At 40.9% G+C, this 20,026-nt stretch overlaps 1 protein-coding gene across 9 annotated transcripts in view; it reads right to left on the bottom strand.

The window, feature by feature from the left end:
* Positions 1-20,026, bottom strand: part of Dtnb (dystrobrevin beta) — a 195,132-nt gene that overhangs the window by 144,523 nt on the left and 30,583 nt on the right. For all 9 annotated transcript variants that reach the window (XM_076942210.1, XM_034513843.2, XM_076942214.1 and 6 more), the window contains exon 5: positions 3,335-3,420. In XM_076942210.1, the coding sequence (XP_076798325.1) occupies positions 3,335-3,420 (86 nt within the window). The remainder of the gene's footprint in view (positions 1-3,334; positions 3,421-20,026) is intronic.

Here is a 20,026-nt window from a genome sequence, read left to right as displayed (position 1 = left end):
TTCATAAAATGCAGATATAGAGAACATTTCTTACTTGCTTCCAGTTCTAAAACATTCCAGTTATTCCAGAAATGCTAAATATGGGCATCACTGATGCAGATTAAAAGAGAAGTCAAGAGCTGGCTAGCAGCTACCATGAGGGTGAGAATGGAGTGACAGGTGATTAAGACCCAGGAGAAGGAAGAAGACTTTTGAACAGGGAAACTGTTGAACTGAAGCCAGAGGCCTCTTTGCCGCCTGTTAATGAAATACCAGAAGCAAGCAACTGAAACAATAGGTAGAAAAGTCACTTTTGAGCAAACAGAGCAGAAAGAATCTCAAGTTAACTTTTCTCTACTCAAAATGCAGTTTTTCAGAGACATGTATAAGATGCATACAATGGCACTGCTGAAACCCATTGTGCTCAACAGGGAGAACTGCTGTTAGCATCTTGATTTATTTAGACTGTCTACGGTTGAGGTGGGAGCATTGTTAGGCTTTGTTATATTACTACGAGCTCAAAAAATGGGAATAAAGAAAGAAGTATGAGGTGTGTGTGTGTCTGTAACTTGAGGTACACCTGACTGTATCCCCACAAGTCCACTGAATAAATAAAAGCACTTTTACAGTCTTCTCCATACATCTGTTACTCTACTTAATAACACTAGCTTATAAGTAAAATTTAAAGCAAACATATAAATAATAAATATATAAAGTAAACAAATCATTTGCCACTTTTAGTGCTACTAGAAGGAGTTTAGAGTAGTCGCATCCAGTATGAACTGAGTCTGGTTTAGCAGATGGCTTCAGCCTGCAGGGGCTGCTCCACTGGGAGCTGCTGATATTGAGTTTTGATATGTCTTTAACTAAAGTCTATACGCAGACTACTAATCACTGGCATTTAGAATCCTATGTAAATTACCTTCCAATACAGAAATACAATCCTAAGGACCATGATAAGGAACATTCTTGCAAATGTCTTTTTTTTTTTTTTTTTTTGGAGACAGGGTTTCTCTGTATAGCCCTGGCTGTCCTGGAATTCACTCTGTAGACCAGGCTGGCCTTGAACTCAGGAATCCACCTGCCTCTGCCTCCCAAGTGCCGGGATTAATGGTGTGTGCCACCACTGCCCAGCTTCCTGCAAATGTCTTATAGTTAGAAATACTCAAAGCATTTCTGAAAATTTTTAACACAATTCACAGCCAAAACACAAATGTTTGTTAAGTTACTTAAAATACTATTTTGATATTTTAAAAAAAAAATCAAATTTAAGAGGTGGAAGGGTGGACTGAAGACATCAGCATTTAAAACCATTTGCTTTCTCATGGAAGACCTGGGTACTGTTCCTAGCACCTACATCAGGCAATTTACGACCTCCGTAACTCCAGTTCCAGCCAATCCAATACCACCTTCTTGTCTGTGAAGGTACCTGTATGAACACAGTGCACATGCAGACAAGCAGGCACAAACATATGCACAAAAATAAAAATAATGTCTAGAAAAATGGAGAGGAAAATAAAGGAAAATTTTTAGTTAAAAAATTCTAAAAGGCAAGATGCAAAGGGGTTAAAAAGAGAGAGAGATAAATGCTGAGGTGTGGTCTACACAGTAAAGCTTAATACAGTGGGACCTTTATTACAGGAAACAGAATGCAGTAAGAAGGAGGAGGTTGGAGCATGCATGGAAACTAAACCCACAAACAGGAGAAGAAAATAAAGTACACTGAGTGGGTGCTACCAAGCAGTGTCCTCCCTCTCTGTTGCCTATGCCACTACTCAGCTGCCTCAACCAAAGAGCACATCCAAGAATGGGGCACCCAGGTAGAATGACTCTCATGGCAGCCAAAACTGACTATACAAATACGGGTTTCTGGTTTTTCTCCCATAATAACTGCTTAAGTAGAATATTACATTGGCAATGTTTCTCTGCCAGTGGTATATAAAAACAAGCAAGTCAGAAGCCAAGAGAGATCTCTAAAGATAGCGTACCTCTAACACCATCCAATTAGCCAGTGACAAAGGACACACAACCAAACAATAAAATCAAAATAGGAGCACAGTATAGTGGACACCTGAACAACACAGACTGCAAATGCTAAGGGTCACTTATGTAAGATTTTTCTTATTCTTTCTTTTTTATCCTTTTTATGGAGATCTTTTAAAAGAAGTAATATGGATGTAATTATGTTTCATTCAAACATAAAAAGCTAGAATTCTGTCTTTTTAAATGATCTTGCTATCTGTGTGTGTGCATCCTGAAACTCCCAGGGACTGGTCATCTCTGCCCACTGTGTGGGTTCTGAGGCCCTATTAGGCTTCCAACAAGTCCTTTTAGCTCCTGAGTCATCTACCCTGGCCACAACACACATAATTTCAACACTTCATTAAAACCCACAGCTTTGCTTTCATTTCTCTGAAATGTGGCACCTGACCCTGGGTGTGTCTCTTCTGTGACAGTATTAACACAGTGGAGAAAAGGAGTAACTCAAAGCTAGGCGGTAAACCTGGCATGGTAGTGCCCATCTTTAATCCCAGCACTGGGAAGACAGAGGCCCATAGAATCTCCAAGAGTTCAAGGACAGCCTGGTCTAGAGAGTTCCAGGATAGACAAGGCTACACACAGAAATCCTGCCTCATGAAAAGAAAACAAAACAGAATAAACCCAGGCGATGAGTGCCCCACTGCCTCCCTCTGTAGCAGGAAAGAAAGTGTTGCCTAAACTGAGAGCTGGGTAAGACCACACGCAGCAAAATTAAATAGTTATAAATTCCATCTTATCCGATGTGAGCTAGTCTCCCTCTAATACTATCTACGGAATAGTAAATGCAGAAACGGCATCCCAAAGAAAACGGGGAGGGGGGGCAGAAAACAACAAAGCAAACAACAGCAACAGAAGGAAAATCACTGGCAGAGGACAGAGGGCAGGCGGGAGGGATATAGAGTGGTCGATTTCTGACTGCTGAGGAACAGTTTGGTCCCAGCAAACATCACCTGGTGAAGAATGGAGTTAGTAAGAAGGCTAAACTTGACCAAGACTAGTAAAAGTAATTAAACTTATTTTTTAACTAAAAATACAGTCATCTCCAATCACATTTCTACTGATATGTAAGGCATTTTAAAGGATTTTTAAAATGTCAATACCATTATTCTAAACTTCAGTTTTCTCACTTTAAAAAACACTAACGAGAAGAGAAGCTGGCTTGTCCATCTGAGCAGCAGGTGGAACAACTCATGTCCTTGGAGTCAACTGCTACAATGTAGCCTCATCCAAAGTTCTATAAACTTCTATTCACTTAAAATAGTTTAAACATCCTAATTTGAAAACAAAAACTTTCAAATAATATGAAAATACTTACATCTCAATTTGTCCAGCATTTTTCCACCACACATGGTTGCTAACATAGCTTTAACTGAAAATACGGTCAACTTGCCTCGGCCCTCACTGCAAAACAAATAATAGAAATAATTGCTATCTGAAACTACAAAAGTAACCAAATGCATCTCTAAAACTGAACAACTGATAATCTGATTCTTGCCCTTAAATACTTTAATTTTACCACATTTATAACTCCACTTTTCATCCTTTGAATCCAATTTAAAAATACACCCAACATCAGGATAACAGCAGTTTATCATCACACACTAAATGCCAGGTACACACTGCTATGAAGATTTCATAGAATGTTCATCTTTGTTTTTCTTGCAACAGTCTTTCTGCAATGATGTTAAGTATTTATTCTGAGAAGCCCAACCACATCTGTCTCACAGTACAGCACTGTGAGGGGAAGGATAACACTGGAAAGATGAAAGGAAGACATGATGCATGCTGTGCACCTGCAGCAGAGAAGGGCGGGCAGCACTAGTGTGGCTTCGCTTCAGTCACACCTGCTGTCACTGCAGAGACAGAACTTCACTAGCTGCTTAAAGTCAGCATGTGCAGGCTAGCAGTGGGTCTTTTGCAGTAATCTTTTTTTTTTAAGATTTATTTATTTTATATAACTGTCTTCAGACACACTAGAAGACGACATGAGATCCCATTACAGATAGTTGTGAGCCACCATGTGGTTGCTGGGAATTGAACTCGGACCTCTGGAAGAACTGTCCATGCTCTTAACAGCTAAGCCATCTCTCCAGCACCAGCAGTAATCTTATAAAGTCTGTGATCACAAAGTTTCACTGTAACTTAGAACAAAACAACTCTGCAATGAAAGAGATTATTATATTGGTTGTAAAAAGGCAAATACTATCAGCAGGGCTGTGGTGGCACGCACCTTTAATCCCAGCACTTGGGAGGCAGAGGCAGGCGGATTTCTGAGTTCGAGGCCAGCCTGGTCTACAGAGTGAGTTCTAGGACTGCCTGGGCTATACAGAAAAACCCTGTCTCGAAAAACCAAAAAAAAAAAAAAAAAAAAAAAAGGCAAATACTCTGTTACATTCACAGAGCCCAGAGAATGTTTCCCAGACTGGAGATACAGCTTAGTGTAGAGTAAATTCATGCCTGAGGTCCTGGATTCAATCTTGAGTACTAGAAAAACAAAAGAAAATACAGTGCTTCCCACTTGCCGACCTTCCTTGTATTTGAAAGTATCACATCTGGAAGAAGAACGTGGTCTACAAGAGTTTTTTATTATAGCTGAATTTTTAACTATGACATCTCAGTGAGTTTATTCACAAAACAAGAAACCCCATAAGTAACTAAAATGAGGAAGGGGTTTACAAATATATAATTCTTCAGAAATAAAGACAACATTCTATATGTAAGGCAATATGGGTCTGGAATGATGAGAAATACTCTTCCGTCAAACAGCCATTTCATTATATGAGAAAAAAAGTCAGTGTCTAAAGAATATTTAGTTGAGTTTAAAAAGTATACTCTGTTTTTACATTTTTACATGAGGTTTTCTGTCCCGCCATGATTTAGATACCCAGGCTGGCTGTGAACTCAGAGCAATCCTCCTATCTTAGTCTCTCAAATGTTGGCATGATGAGGCGGTTGGATGCAGTGTGCAGGCAAAGCACAGGCCTTACAAGAAAGTCCTACCCAGTACCGCCACACCTACAGACCTCAAAGTATAAAATATAGAAATCAAGTAGTATTGGACGCCCCAGTGTGGGGGAAATCGTGGGTGGGGAGTTGGGAGGGTAGGTGGGGGCATATCCTCATAGAAACAGGAGGAGGGGGGATGGGATAGGGGTTTCCTGGGTAGGGGGGGGGGAAGGAGAAAGGGGATTACATCTGAAATGTAAATAAAATATCCAATAAAAAATAAAAAAAAAATAAGTCTTCATGTGTCCGGTGTTACCCAGACACAACAAGCAGGGGAAGTAGTATAGAAATGCAATTATCTATGTCAACTGGGCTCTTAACAAAAGAGACAAATACACACAGGGGTTGGGGGCGAGATGCAGGAAGATAAAACCTTTCCATTTTCAGCCAGGTAGTGATGGCACACAACTTTAATCAGGAGACAGAGGCAGGAGCATCTCTGTGAATTCAAAGCCAGCCTGGTCAACAGATCTAGTTCCAGTACAGACAATGCTACACGAAGAAACCCTTTCTTGAAAATCAAAAAACCAAAGAAAAAACAAAACACTTGCTCCATTTTTTTCTCAAAGAACCCCTATATTCACGAATGCTAGAATGATTGCTAACGACACCTACCTATCTCATTGAACTTGGGGAAGTCACGGTATTCTCCAGCCGGGCGGTGGTGGCGCACGCCTTTAATCCCAGCACTTGGGAGGCAGAGGCAGGCGGATTTCTGAGTTCAAGGCCAGCCTGGTCTACAGAGTGAGTTCCAGGATAGCCAGGACTACACAGAGAAACCCTGTCTCGAAAAACCGAAAAAACAAACAACAACAACAAAATGATGGAAGATGAGGAATTAGTGCTAAGGGCTGAGGATGCACTAAGAAAGTGGGATGCTTGCCTAGTGTGAACTCCTGTCCTGGGTGGCACACCTCTGTCATCTCAGCACTCACAAAGTGGGGGTAGGTGTTAAGGCCATTAAAAAGAAATAAATCCAAGAGAAACAATAGTCAAAGCAGATAGCAAGGCGAGGCTTGGTAACACACCTAAAATTTCATCTACACAGAAGACTTTGAGGCAGTAAGTTTGTAGCAAGAATCTGTCTCAAAATAAAATTAAAGAAGGGCTGGAGATGTAACTCGGTGGTAGAACACTGGCCTCGTCATCCCGAGGATTAAAGAAGGACTGGGAGCAATGCACAGGAAGGATGAAATGAGTGACAGAGTACTATCTAGCAAAATGTATAAAAAGGAGAGAGAAAGGGGAACCAGAGACAGATGGTTCAGTGGTTAAGAGCACTGGCTGCTCTCCGAGAGAATCTGGTTTTGATTTCCAGCACCTACATGGTGGTTAACAACTGTTTGCAACTCCATTTCCAGGGAATCTGAGGACACTGCACACATGTGATACACAGATACACATGCACGCAAAGTACCCATACACATAAAATAAGCTTTTAAAAGGAGAAAAGCTGTATTTCCACATACGTACTATACACGCAGAAGTGATTTGTAAAACGATACTGAAAACAGCAGCTTGACCACACAATTGGGAGGAAGCAAACAGGAGAGGTTGATCACTTCTCACTGGCAAAAAAGGTTCTCAAGCCAACTACTCAAGCATCCACCTTATGACTATAGAAAACAAACAAAAAGAAACCCAGCAAACTAAACTCCAAATAAGAAAATAGAAAATAAACATGAATAAAAGCAGAAAACAATGAAAGTGAGAATAAAAACGGGGGCAGAGGTCAAGAGAAGCAAAAAAAAAAAAAAAAAAAAAAAAAAAAAAAGGCTAGCGTTGAACAGATACCAATTGTGCCAGTAACTCTAGCAAAAATATGAAGAAAATAGATAAGAATGGAGGAAGTGGAGATGTGAAAATCAGATTCTGACATCATCAACCTAATAGACAGACTGAAGGACTCAGAAGCCAGTTTCAAGAGTAGGTAGGTAAATAACATGTACATCAGACAGTATAAATAGGGGTCCCTGTAACTTCTCCCATGGACTTAACCAACTCACAGAATTTAGGGTGACTATTTATGTTCTCACATTTATTCTTAGGGGACACAATGAAGGATACTGATGAGTAGAGGAATATGAAAAGATACGTGGGAACCACACGGGAATGGACACAGAGCTCCCATGCCCTCCTCAGGCAAGGAACATGTCCAGCCATCCAGAAGCACTCACAATCATTTCCCGGAGGAGCGGGGAAGGTTATGAAGCTTCATTACTTACGGAGGTGATTAAGCCATTGGCTGCTGGTGTTCACTCACCACACTCTTTACTGCCTGAGGTTAGTGACTGGAGCTTCGAGTTCCAAGGGTAATCTCACAGACTGGGGCCAAAGCAGCCAACTTCCAAGCTGAGGGTATCCAAGAGCCTTATCTAATCACTTGATTAGAACAAAAGATCTTCTCACACAGGAGATTCTGAGGAATCTGGGAACTGAACCAGGTGTCCCTGTGACTTAGAAAACTTATCAGGAACCAGCATCAAAGACTACCAGAACAAAAATTACCCCCGGCCCCTGTTCCACCATCAGTAAGGGTATTAGGAGCTCTATCTCAGGAACCAAGGCAGAGACTAAACCTAAAAACAAGATTCGCTTAGTGCCCATGGCTCACAGAAATTGTCAAGAGCCAGGCCACAGACCAACATGCATATTTCTTATTATCTCACACATCTAAAATCCATGGCAGAACATTTTTATGGAAATCAACAAAGTAACTGGGTTGTCCTGAGGTTTCCCCTAAGATGTCTAGATATACTCCTTAGGTGCCTAGAGCTCACTATTATTTTCAAAACTCTTCCCATGATTTTGATATACATCCTGAGCTGAGAACTATTAACACAGTGCTCAGGATAGCTAGCTATGTGCTTACACGTTTTTTAAAAAGATTTGTTTATTTATTTTATATATATGAGTGCACTGTTGCTCTTTTCAGGCACACCAGAAGAGGGCATTGGATCCCATTACAGATGGTTGTGAACCACCATGTGGTTGCTGGGAACTGAACTCAGGACCTCTGGAAGAGCAGTCAGTGCTCTTAACCGCTGAGCCATCTCTCCAGCCCATTTTTAACCCTAAAGACTGCATTTTGAGCTGTGATGGCCCACATGATTAATCCCAGCATGGGGGAGACAGATACAGGTGGAGCCTGAGTTTGAGGCCAGCCTGGTCTACAGAGTGAATTCCAGGACAGTCAGAGCTACAAACCTGTCTTGAAAAACCAAGACTTTGTATTTCTCCCAAATCTCTCTGCTCTATGAGAGCTTCATCTCCCTCACACTTACTATGATCCTTAATCTTAAATACCCCTACTTTTCTCAGCATTTAAAAATTCTTCCTGCTGGAGATATGGATATCTCAATTGTTAAAAATACTGACTGCTCTTCCAGAGGAACTGGGTTCAACTCCCAGCAACCACAGGACAACTAATAAGCATCTGTAACTCCAGTCCCAAGGGATCTTAAGCCCTCTGTGGCCTCTGTAGGTACTGCATGCACATGATACCAACATACCTGCAAGCAAAACACCCATCACATAAAACAAAATAAATAAATCACCAAAGTGTTTTTGAAACTGCCTTTAACTGTATGTATGTATTCTCTTAATATTTTACTATAAAATATCAAAAAATAATAAAGGTGTGTGTGTGTGTGTGTGTGTGTGTGTGTGTGTGTGTGTGTGTGTGTGTGTTTTGGCTCCAAATCTCACTTTCTCCCTTCAAAGAGACAAAATAGTATCTATTCCTTGCTATGGAAAAGAAACTGACGTCATGTGTGCAAACAGAAGGAAGTACACAGGCACCCAGGTACAAGCAAGAGATGGATCAACATCCAGCTCTTCAGTGAGGTGGGATGTGCCCTCCATAAACTTACAACAGTAATTCTTACCTATACTATAACATTTTACTTCTAAAAATTATTCTAATAATTAGCACTTATACAGCATTTTCCTAATCTTTAAAACATTTTAGAAACACTAATATTTATTAAATATTTTGCATCCTTTATACTAAATATCCTTTGACTCAACTTACTATTATATGTTACATATAATACTCCTAGATTCAACCTTATATTCAGACATAGAAAAATGATATCATTCTTGATCAACACAAAACTAAAATACCATTCATTAGGATTATTACTAGTCTCCATGGCTGGTCTCTAACCAATGATTTACTCACTTACAAAATAATGTATATCAGGGTAAGATTACAGTAAGAAGGATTTCCAAACACCCAGCTATCACCAGGAACAAGCACTGTACAGTCCCTTTACAAATCATCTTGCATTTTTCCAACCATTTTTCTTATCCATGACAGCCACACAGCAATCTCCAAACAGTCTCCCACCCGACAAGCCATGGACCAATTCTCTCCACTGTGCCAGCACACATTCTCAGACCCACTGTGCACCGCATGCTTTACTGAGAGTGAGGGATATACATCTAATCGTCAATGGGCTACTTAGTAAGAGACGGGGTATATGTAAATAAAGCTGAAGTGCCAGACTCTGGAAAAGCATGGGTATTCAAGATTGACAGTAATGTAAGGGAGATAAATTTACAGACCAGAACTATTTGGGGAAAATGCTGAGAATCTTGAAGTATGTAGCTAGGCATTCTGAGAGTGTGGTGTGTGTGTGTGTGTGTGTGTGTGTGTGTGTGTGTATGTGGACTTATCACACCATCACACAGGTTTAACTTCACAGTTTCTACTGCCAAAGTGCTTATTGACATACTTTTTTGGAGGGGCAGGTTTTTGTTTGTTTGTTTGTTTTGTTTTGTTTTGTTTTTCCAGACAGGGTTTCGAAGACCAGGCTGGCCTCGAACTCAAATCCGCTTGCCTCTGCCTCCCAAGTGCTGGGATTAAAGGTGTGCGCCACCACTGCCCGGCTAACATTCTTTAAAAAGAAACATGGGGCTGGAGAGACGGCTCAGTGGTTAAAAGCACTGGGTGCTCTTCCAGAAGACCTGGATTTGATTCTCAACACTCAGAGCTCACAGCCACGAGTGATTTCACTTCCAGGAGATTGAACACCTTCTTCTGGCTTCTGTGGACACCATATATGTGTGGTACACAGATATATATGCAGCCAAAATATCCATATGCATAAAATCATTAAACTTTAAAGGTAGTCAGTTGTGGTGACCTTAAATCCCAGCACTGGGGAGGCAGAACCGGGTAGGTCTCTATGAGTTCAAGGCCAGCCTGGTCTACAAAGCTACACAGTGAGACCCCCCATCTCAAAAAATAATAATAAAACAAAATAACAAAGTAAAACTCCTTTGCTTCCCCCTCTTCACTATTTGCTAAACCTCTCTGTCATGAGCATTTTTCTTGGCTACTTCCCATATTGTCCCCAAGCAAAGAAAGTGGTGCTTGCATTCTCTGACGTTCTGTTAAAGCTAGGCATCTTCCCTCTACAATCAGGGGCATCGAGAGAAACTGTAGTCATGCAGGAGCTATACCCCATGATTATGTTCTCCATCTAACTGACTCTTCTGGGAAGAGCTCACTCTTGATCCTTCCTCCCAGACATCTAGAGTTACCCTACGAACACCACACACATCCTATTACAACTGAGCAGTCAGCTGTCATTTGCCAATGCCTGCTTATGGTCAAACCTCACAAACATCCATGGTTTACTACTTCTAATGTAAAATACAAGTTTCCATCACAACTAATTCTCTTGAAGCACAATTTGGAAGAAATTTCAGCACAAACCATGTAGCTCACTGACATGGCCTATGATAGCTGGGAGCTGATTGTGGGCCAGCATTTTAAATGTAACGCAAGAGTGTATATTAACCCTATCCAAAGACTAAAATGAAGGGCTGCAAAGAAACTTGTTATTTCAGCTCTACCCAAACAGCAGCCTACACCAGGCACTCATCTCCACAGGGAGCGAGGTAAGTCTCTACCTTAGGCTGCTCCTGACTCACTCCCACACACCGTCATTTACAGACTGACAGTAAACCTTGCACGTGACTTCTAAAAGGGGTTCTTAATACCAACACTGAAGAAACTCCATTATGAGGTCTGTGCCCAGCTAGGCAGACAGCAGCTCTCCCTAAATAAACAGTGATGTTTTAACATGCAGGTATCTTCAGAAGCATCTGCAAACCTCACCTGTGCCCTCTGATGGGAAACTGTTCATTTCAGTTTAATAAAGCCTTAAATTCTACCTATCTTTTGACTAACTAACCTCACCTGGGTGATGTTTCCTGGTCGTGTAGTATCTATTAAGTGTTTGATATTCGCCAGGCAGTGGTGGCACAGGCCTTTAATCCCAGCATTTGGGAGGCAGAGGCAGGCGGATTTCTGAGTTCAAGGACAGCCTGGTCTACAAGTGAGTTCCAGGACAGCCAAGGCTATACAGAGAAACCCTGTCTCGAAAAACCAAAAAAAAAAAAAAAAAAAAAAAGAGTTTGATATTCAAATTAATAAATATTTTTGAAGCAAGACTACCAGCAACATTATTTACTTAAATGAACTGTTTCTGCATCTTTAGCAAACAATTGTGGATGCTGCCAACCATACTTCTTGTATGAAAATAGATTTGTACTTTAGAAACAGTTACCAGTCCAATTATGCAATGTTGCTAAAAGAGCATTTCACTTTGATTTCCAGAAACTCATATTTTTCCAATTAATCATAATTTTAAAAACTTCAGAGTGAATGGATTAAGCAATAATCAACTGCAAGTTGAGAATCCACTTAAGAATGTCAAACAGCTTAATCAAGTAAAATAATTTCAAATATTACTTGATTTTCTCACAATCAGATACCTGCAGCTTCTCATCTCAGTCACATCACGAATCCAGCACTGTCCTTACTAAGGAGTCAGAGACATAAAGTAGAACCTCTGTCCTTGTAGAGTTCCAAGTTCATCCATTCACTATGGTGCTCTTAATGAGGCACTGCGTAAATGAAGGCCAAGACAATTACACAGCAAGAACTGGGTCCTCAAAGGGATGAAAGTGGTTGTGGAGTATCGAAAGAGGCCAGCCTGAGTAAAAGCTGAGGTGAACTCTGAGAAAAAGGGAAGGGTAATTCTTGAGGCAGGATCCGGGTGGGGCTAGGAGCAACCTACCTGTACAAAGAGAGAAATAAGCATGTTGGAAAAAAAGGAGAAGTAGCTCAGGGGGCTTGTGGAGTTTGGTGTAGGCAGAGGTGAGGATGAAGGATGGGCACAAGAGCCTTAGAAGGGTTCTGACGTGAAGTCACATCGTTAACAGGCTCATCTGGAGAGTTCCTCTCATCAGAGTAAGGAAAAAACCACGGTGAAACTCAAAAGCAATGCCCTTAGAAAAAAGTATTTGTCCAGCTCTTTAACAACATTTAAAAATATATTGTAATACAAATGCAAAAAAGAACAAACGAAACACCCCCCCCCCAAAAAAAAAAAAAAGTCTGAAACATTAGCTGGTGCTCAGAGCTTCATCCATCTGCCACTCCCTGCATCAGGCTGACTTGTGGAGAAAAAGCTGCAGCTCCAGGATAAGACATGAGTGCTTCAGGCTCACTTGTATCTTTCTGCTCCCAGGGGACTCAGTGTTGCTCAGCTTACATGTTACAGCAGCAGCACAGCACACAGTGGCACACAGTGGTAGCACCCAGTCTAGCAGGATATAGTGATGACACCAGACCTCCACCCCTAGTCCTCAGGATAGTTATCCACAGCTAACACCACACACTCACACTCCACCGTGTCCTGGAAATGCCCCAACAATGCTGCAATCAGAGCCGCAAGAGGTAAGTCTACCGTTACAGAAGGTTTTCCTACTCACACTAAGACTCTGGGTTTATGTGGCTTTTTTTCTTGTCTTGAGGATATCTAAGAAAAAGCAGGGATGCACGTATGAACTGTGCTCGACTGTGAAGTATCTGCCCCGCAGAGGACAGTTGAGGTTTGCTTAGCAATCACTAATGAGGAACACTGGAACCTGATACTATGTTTCCAGCAATGTCCATTCTATACTTCTGGTTAAGGCTCCAATTTTAAGGAACACATTTGTTTTTATGTAAAATAGAGTAAGCTGTTACTACTTTGCCACTGGGGGAGGGAAGATGACACTGACAATGTATACACCCAGAGCCTCATGAATGCTAAGCACAGTTTTATACTGTTCTGTTTTCAACATTCACTACTAAGAGGGAACTATGAAATCTTTTAAATGTATCCAAAATAAACTTCAAAAATACAACTTTAAAATGATTGCTAGTCTGGTTTTCAAACTACACAAAACTTTTTCATATAACTCCATCATAAATTAGATACAGATGGTCCTCCAACTTGTTTGATTTAATGATTTTTTTTTTTTTACTTGATGGGTATGAAATTGACATGTGTTCTGGAGAAATCTGACTTTGAATTTCAATTCTTTCCTAAGAGTGTCATGTAATTCAGCACAACTGAGTGCTCTCTTTCTCCCTCTGTGCTGGACAAAGCAATAAGCTGTAGCTAGCCAGCTCCCAAGGCATCATGGGATCACGATTAATGCTCCCTTCCTAAAATGAGGTAAGTTTAAAGAAACTGAGTGAGAAACATTAAAGAAAAAAGATAGAAGTCATTATGCCAACAGTCAGAAAAAAGAGAAAAATAAGAGGCAACATTTGAAGAAATAATGGACTTCAAGTAATGACGGATGATTCTAAACAACACTTCTATGAGGCAAAGGAAGAGAGAAGAGGGGGAGAACAAGATCTTGCCAACAAGAACAAGAGTTACCAACATAGGAGCTGCTGGAAGCTAGGGAGACAAGCCTATGTACTCCACAGTATCTGCAATCATTCTGCCCTCGCAAGGGACTGGGGTTTCTGAGGGAGGACCCCTGTCACTTTGCATGGAAAGCCCTGAAGTCCAACCTAGAGATGGTGGTATGAAAAGGATGTCAGGGCCTCAGGCAATCACAGACTCAGAACTAGAACAGAGGTCGTCCTGAATGGCCAGGGTCTCCAGGCACCTGGCAGAAGCACACAAGTATCCCCATATAGAGAAAAAGTCCCCAAGATCTCAACTGCCAAATAGTAACAATTAAAATAATAATGGTACCATGTAACATTTGTCAGATAATAAATAAAAATAACTCAGATAGGAAGACACTACACGTAAAAAAATAGAAATGACAAATAATACAAAACCACCATATAAAATCCAGGTATGAGGTAGGCTGAGGTACAGTGTAAAAGAATGAAGCTTACCGTATTCAAGGAATAAAAGAGAGTGATAAAATATTTTGCAGAGAATTGGCCTTTTTTTTTTTTAACTTTCAAAAACGTGACTCTTGCTGGGCAGTTGGTTGTGCATGTGTTTAATTCCAGAGAGGCAGAGACAGATCTCTGTGAGTTCAAAGCCAGGCTAGTCTATAGAGTGAGTTCCAGGACAGCCAAGGCTACACAGAGAAAACTTGTCTCCAAAATCAAAATAAATACATAAAAAAAATTTTTTAAATGTGACTCTTAATACTTAAACTAAAAAGAATTAATACTAAAAGGCTTAAATGTAGGTTAGACACCCATCTATAGAAAATAGTACCTGAAAATATACTAGAAGAAAAAGCGCAGAACAAACCCCAAAGAGGAAACATGGCAAATTCACCAAAGATGGTAAGAGGCAATATAAAGGCTATAAGAAGGAACACCATATATCTTTCGCAGAAGGGGAGAAAACTGTAAAAATTATAAAATAAAAGGAGAAAACTAAGCATGCATCATCAAACAACCTATTCAAAAACCTAAAAAAAATATAAGCAGGATACAAAGAAACTCGTATCACGGCTATATCACAAAAGTTAAAAAAAAAATTGAAAACATCTTAGGGGTTGTAAGAGACAGCTTAAGATCAAAGAAGCCAAGAGGTTATGCCCGGTTAACCTCTACAGAAGCCATAAAAACAGAAATAGCATTCCTGAGCTGGGCGTATGATGAACACTCAGCACTCCAGAGGCAAAAGCAGGTGGATCTGTGAGGTGAGGCTAGCCTGTTCTACTTTGTAAGTTTCAGGAGAGCCAGAGCTACCTATTGAGACCCTGTTTCAAAAAGCAATCACCAAAAAGAAGTAACATTCTTAAAACACTGAAGAAAACCATTATCTACCAGCAACTGCATGCCAAGTGAAAATATCTTTAAGAATGAAGAAAACTTTTAAAGAAAAATGATAAAAATACATAAAACTATAACACATGCAAAGAAAAGCCTTCAGGCAGAAGGAAGTCATTCCTGCTAACAGCTGTCTTAAGTCTACTTCAAATTAAACGAATGGTGAGTATTTTTGCAATTGATATCATTACACTTATTAACAAACTTACTCAGGAATTAAATGATGTTGATGCTATTTTGTAAAAAGCAGTCTAGGGCTGTTGAGATGGCTCAGCAGGTAAAGGCCTGACCAACCAGGTTTGATCCACATAGAGTGGAAGAAGAGACTCAGCTCCTGTAGGCAATCCTCTGATCTGCACACATTCACCACAGTGCAAACAAATGGGCTGAGTAAATTTAAGAACAAAAAATGTAAATGCCTGCTTAGCAGGCAGGTGTGGTCATGCACAGTTATAATCCCACCACTTGGGAGACACTGGCAAGACGACTGCAAGTTAGAGACCAGCCTGGGCTACTGAAGAGAAACCGTTTCAAAAACAAAAATTGGGGACCGGGAGAGACGATTCCATAGTTAAGAGCACAGGCTGCTCTTCCAGCAGTCCTAGGTTTGATTCCCAGCACCCACACGGAGGCTCCCAGCCATCAGTAACTCCAGTTCCAGGGAATCCAATGTCCTCTTCTGACCTGCACAGCCACTGGGAATACATGTGGTACAGATACACACTCAGGAAAAACACTCACACACAAAATAATAGTAACAGTAAAAGAACTTTAAATATATGTGTAGTTTTAGAGACATACAAAACAAGAATGCACCCTCATAATAATATAAACAGATATAAATAAAAATACTTTAGAATCTTTCATTACTCAGGAAAAGTATAACAATACCAGTTAATATTAGGCTTTGAAAAATCAAAAATACATGCGACAGTCACTAAGGTCAAAGAGAAAGACATACAAATGAAATAATATATATTTTTAAATTTTATTTTATGGGCACTGGTATGAAGGTGTCAGATCTCCTGGAACTGGAGTTACAGACAGCTGTGAGCTGCCATGTGGGTGCTGGGAATTGAATCTGGGTTCTCTGGAAGGGTAGCCAGTGCTCTTAACCACTGAGCCATCTCTCCAGCTCCAAGATAAAATAATCTTAAGGGTTATCACCAACTGCAATGCCTAACAGTCTTTTTATGACTTTAAAAAAAAAAAAAAGTCAGGGTAATGACACATGCCTTTGGGAGGCAGAGGCAGGTGGATCTCTATGAAGTTCCAGGATAGCCAGGGCTACACAATGAGACCGTGTCTTTAAAAATAATAATGCCCAGGCTGGCCCTGAACTCACCACATAGCAAAGAATAACCTTAATTCCTAATCCTCCAAGCTTTACCTCCTGGGTGCTGTGTTTATGTGCAAGTGCCATCCACCAGGCCAGACTTGAAAAACTCATTTTTTTAAGAAGGGAGAAAGTGATAAAGCAAATCAGGATCCTACTTACCTGCAAGGCACAGGTCAGTGGGATGGGACCAGACAAAACAAGAATAAACAGAAGTTACTGCCAGTATTCAGATTGTTGGGGCAGACAGTGGGCACATGGATTTATGAATGAATGGAAGAGGAAGGGAAAAACATACATGCAAAATAATAATAGTAATAATAATAGTTGAAAAGCAACGGCAGCTCAGGAAGGCTGGTGATGGTCTCAGGCAGTGCTGTGAGAAGAGGGATTCCACAGAAGGTACACAGACTGGAGAGATAATCAAAAGATAGCAATGACAGAACTCAGTAATTGACTACATGTGGACTCTGGGAAAAGACAACGTATGACTCTCAGGTTTCAAGTGTCAGGAACAGATGGGCACTTGGGCCATTTCCTGACAAAGGGATCCACAAGCTTCATACATGAAGCTTCGTGGCAATGAGCACTGAGCCATGTAATTGTTCACTCGCTGCATACCTAGTTTATCCACCGCCCACCATATGAAATCAGACAGTCAGGGTAAGGACTCAACAACCATGGACCCCACGAGTACACATACTGACAGTCTAAGTGTAAGACATAACCCCTGCACTCATTTGGCCCAACCACTCAGGCCTGGAGGAAGCTCAGGTACTTCTGTTTGATATTCTAAAGCTCTGGCCCTCCCTTTCTCTCCCTTTACCTAGGCATAGAAGGAAGAGGGTTGGTAGTAGCTGATAGCAGGCATTTCCTGAAGTCAGTCCAAGGATAAAGCTGACACAGAGGACTAAGCCAGGAGTAGCTTGAGGAAACACAGGCAGAGCTAGCTACAGCGGAAGCACAGGGCTGGCTTCCTTGCAGACTCCTGATATCGCAGACTTTCTCAGCCTGGTATCTAAGACACTAAACTAACACATAGGCAGGAAGCAGAAAGGGGGTTGTAAGTAAAATGTAAACCTGGCAGGAAGTGAGGCAGCCCCGCCATCTCTGTATGCTAGGGGCATGAATTTCCTTGCTGTCTCGTGGGCCTCTCATCTTGACCAGACCACAGAACATCAGCTCCTGGGGCGTGAGGGACCATGAGGATAAAAATGAGTTTGTCAGTGTTTCCACTCATCCCCGTGGTTTTCACTCGGTCCTACTGACACCTGTACTTTCCAATGTTTAAGTTCTCAAATAGTACTTAAAACTCTCACATTTAAAAAACATGAATCCTCAGAAAATATTCACTTAAGGAACAAAATCCAGAACTCCAATTGTTCCTAACCTGTGTGGAAGTTTTATCATCTACTATATCACTGAGAAATAATTTAGACAAAAATACTAACTAAATCTGGAGGTGAAAGAAGTTAAGACTAATTAATTACTAAATTCAATCTATAACCTTGAAGAATTATAAATACAAAGTAGGAAAGACTCAACTAAAATAAGTAATTAGGAAATCTACATATCAAAGGAACTCCCCAGCCTAAGTAATAAATGTGCCATTCAATAAAACGGCTGAAATGTGAAGGATTTAACATTAAATGTTCTGACATACAAAAACAAAATTCAAATTATCGGATCTTTTCTTATTTCCAGTACAAAGAAGCCAATTTTGAATTTCTGGAGAGATAAATGATTCTTATCATATACAGATCTGAATAATAAAGATGTGAATAATATATTCTGACATCCATATTGATCTGAAAATCACCAAGCTCCCCTCTAGCACAGCACTCTCCTCCTCTCCTCAGCTCCTCTCAGCATCTGCCAGTTCTGTTTGGCTTGCTCGTCCAGTCACGCGTTTCCTCCTTTTCCCACACCCACCTCCTCTCTTTTGGCAGTCAGGATTGAACCTAGGGTGCTCTACATACCACCAGCCTTCTCTGTTTCTTCTGATAAATTCTCTCTCTCTCTCTCTCTCTCTCTCTCTCTCTCTCTCTCTCTCTCTGTGTGTGTGTGTGTGTGTGTGTGTGTGTGATGCACACAGTGAGTGTATGTTAGTGTGAGGCCATGCATGTCCATGCAGAAGCCAGAGGCCATCAGGAGACATCTGTCACTCTCCACCTTCCTGCCTTGAGAAAGGGTCCGATTGAACTGGAAGCTCAAAGCTTTGCTAGGTTGGCTGGGCAGCAAGCTCTCCACACCCATCTGTCTTAACCAAGCCAACACTGAGGTTACGGCCACAAGCAGCCATGCCCTTCTTTCTGTGTAACTGGGGGGATTCAAACTACAGCTGTGCACCACAAAAGCTGACGTTTTAAAGTTGGCTCTGGGGTTCCGCTGAGGTCCTGCTTTTAACACAAACACTTTTTCATAAAACTGAGCCACCTCCTCAGCCCAGAGTCAGAGTTTTTAATCCCCACTCACCTTTCAAGTAGTAAGGTAATTTTTATTACTATATTTTTTAAAATTGCTTATTGAACTGATTTGTATTGTGTAAGCCTGGAACTGGCTGGATCGCTGGATTAGGGACATGATGAGATCTACAAAGGGTAACAATTCCTACCAAGCATTCTAGATCATAGAACATGACTCTTCATATGACACTAAGGTATGGATTCATAACCCTATTTTTTAAATGACTTGGCCGGCCAATGGTAGCGCACGCCTTTAATCCCAGCACTTGGGAGGCAGAGGCAGGCAGATTTCTGAGTTCGAGGCCAGCCTGGTCTACAGAGAGAGTTCCAGGACAGCCAGCCTGGTCTACAAAGTGAGTTCCAGGACAGCCAAGGCTAACAGAGAAACCCTGTCTCGAAAAAAAAACAAACAAACAAAAAATGACTCTATGTTTCTGGGACTTTTACCTATTATAGACTCTTATTTTTAAAATTCAAATTTCTTTTTTGTTGTTGTTGTTGGTTTTTTGTGGGGGGGTTGTTGTTGTTGTTTGGTTGGTTTTTTTGGTTTTTTGAGACAGGGTTTCTCTGTGTAGCCCTGGCTGTGTAGGCCTTGAACTCAGAAATCCGCCTGCCTCTGCTTCCCAAATGCTGGGATTAAAGGCATTCGCCACCACTGCCCGGCTTAAAATTCAAATTTCTTTAAATAATTTTCTATGAAATGGGTAAAATACCCAACTTGCCACATAAAGATATTATGACTCTGGGGAAAGCCTAACGTGTGACCTGGCTTTAACCATACTTTCTCACTAACTCACTGAACTTCTGCTACTATAATATGCAACTATTACCATTTTAATACTGTATAAATTCAACATAAAGAGAAAAAAACGAAGCAGGGAGAATTTACCATGCAGACCCAGTGGTCAATAGAACAACAGTGAGAAGAAATAGGAGTGCTTGGTTCCTGGGTCAGAACCACTTCTTAACATTCCATCCTTTAGGATTGGTTTGGCTTGGTTTTGCTTTGGTTTTTATAGTAGAGGAAATCGTCTCCATTTTAATTGTTATACACTAAAGTAGTTTCTTGCTCGTGTTATGAAGTCTACTACACAGTGT

Source organism: Arvicanthis niloticus, chromosome 11, assembly GCF_011762505.2.
Source record: "Arvicanthis niloticus isolate mArvNil1 chromosome 11, mArvNil1.pat.X, whole genome shotgun sequence".
NCBI classification, from domain to species: Eukaryota; Metazoa; Chordata; class Mammalia; order Rodentia; family Muridae; genus Arvicanthis; species Arvicanthis niloticus.
The sequence above is the reverse complement of the archived record's forward strand: the minus strand, read 5'-3'. Positions and strand labels throughout refer to the sequence as shown.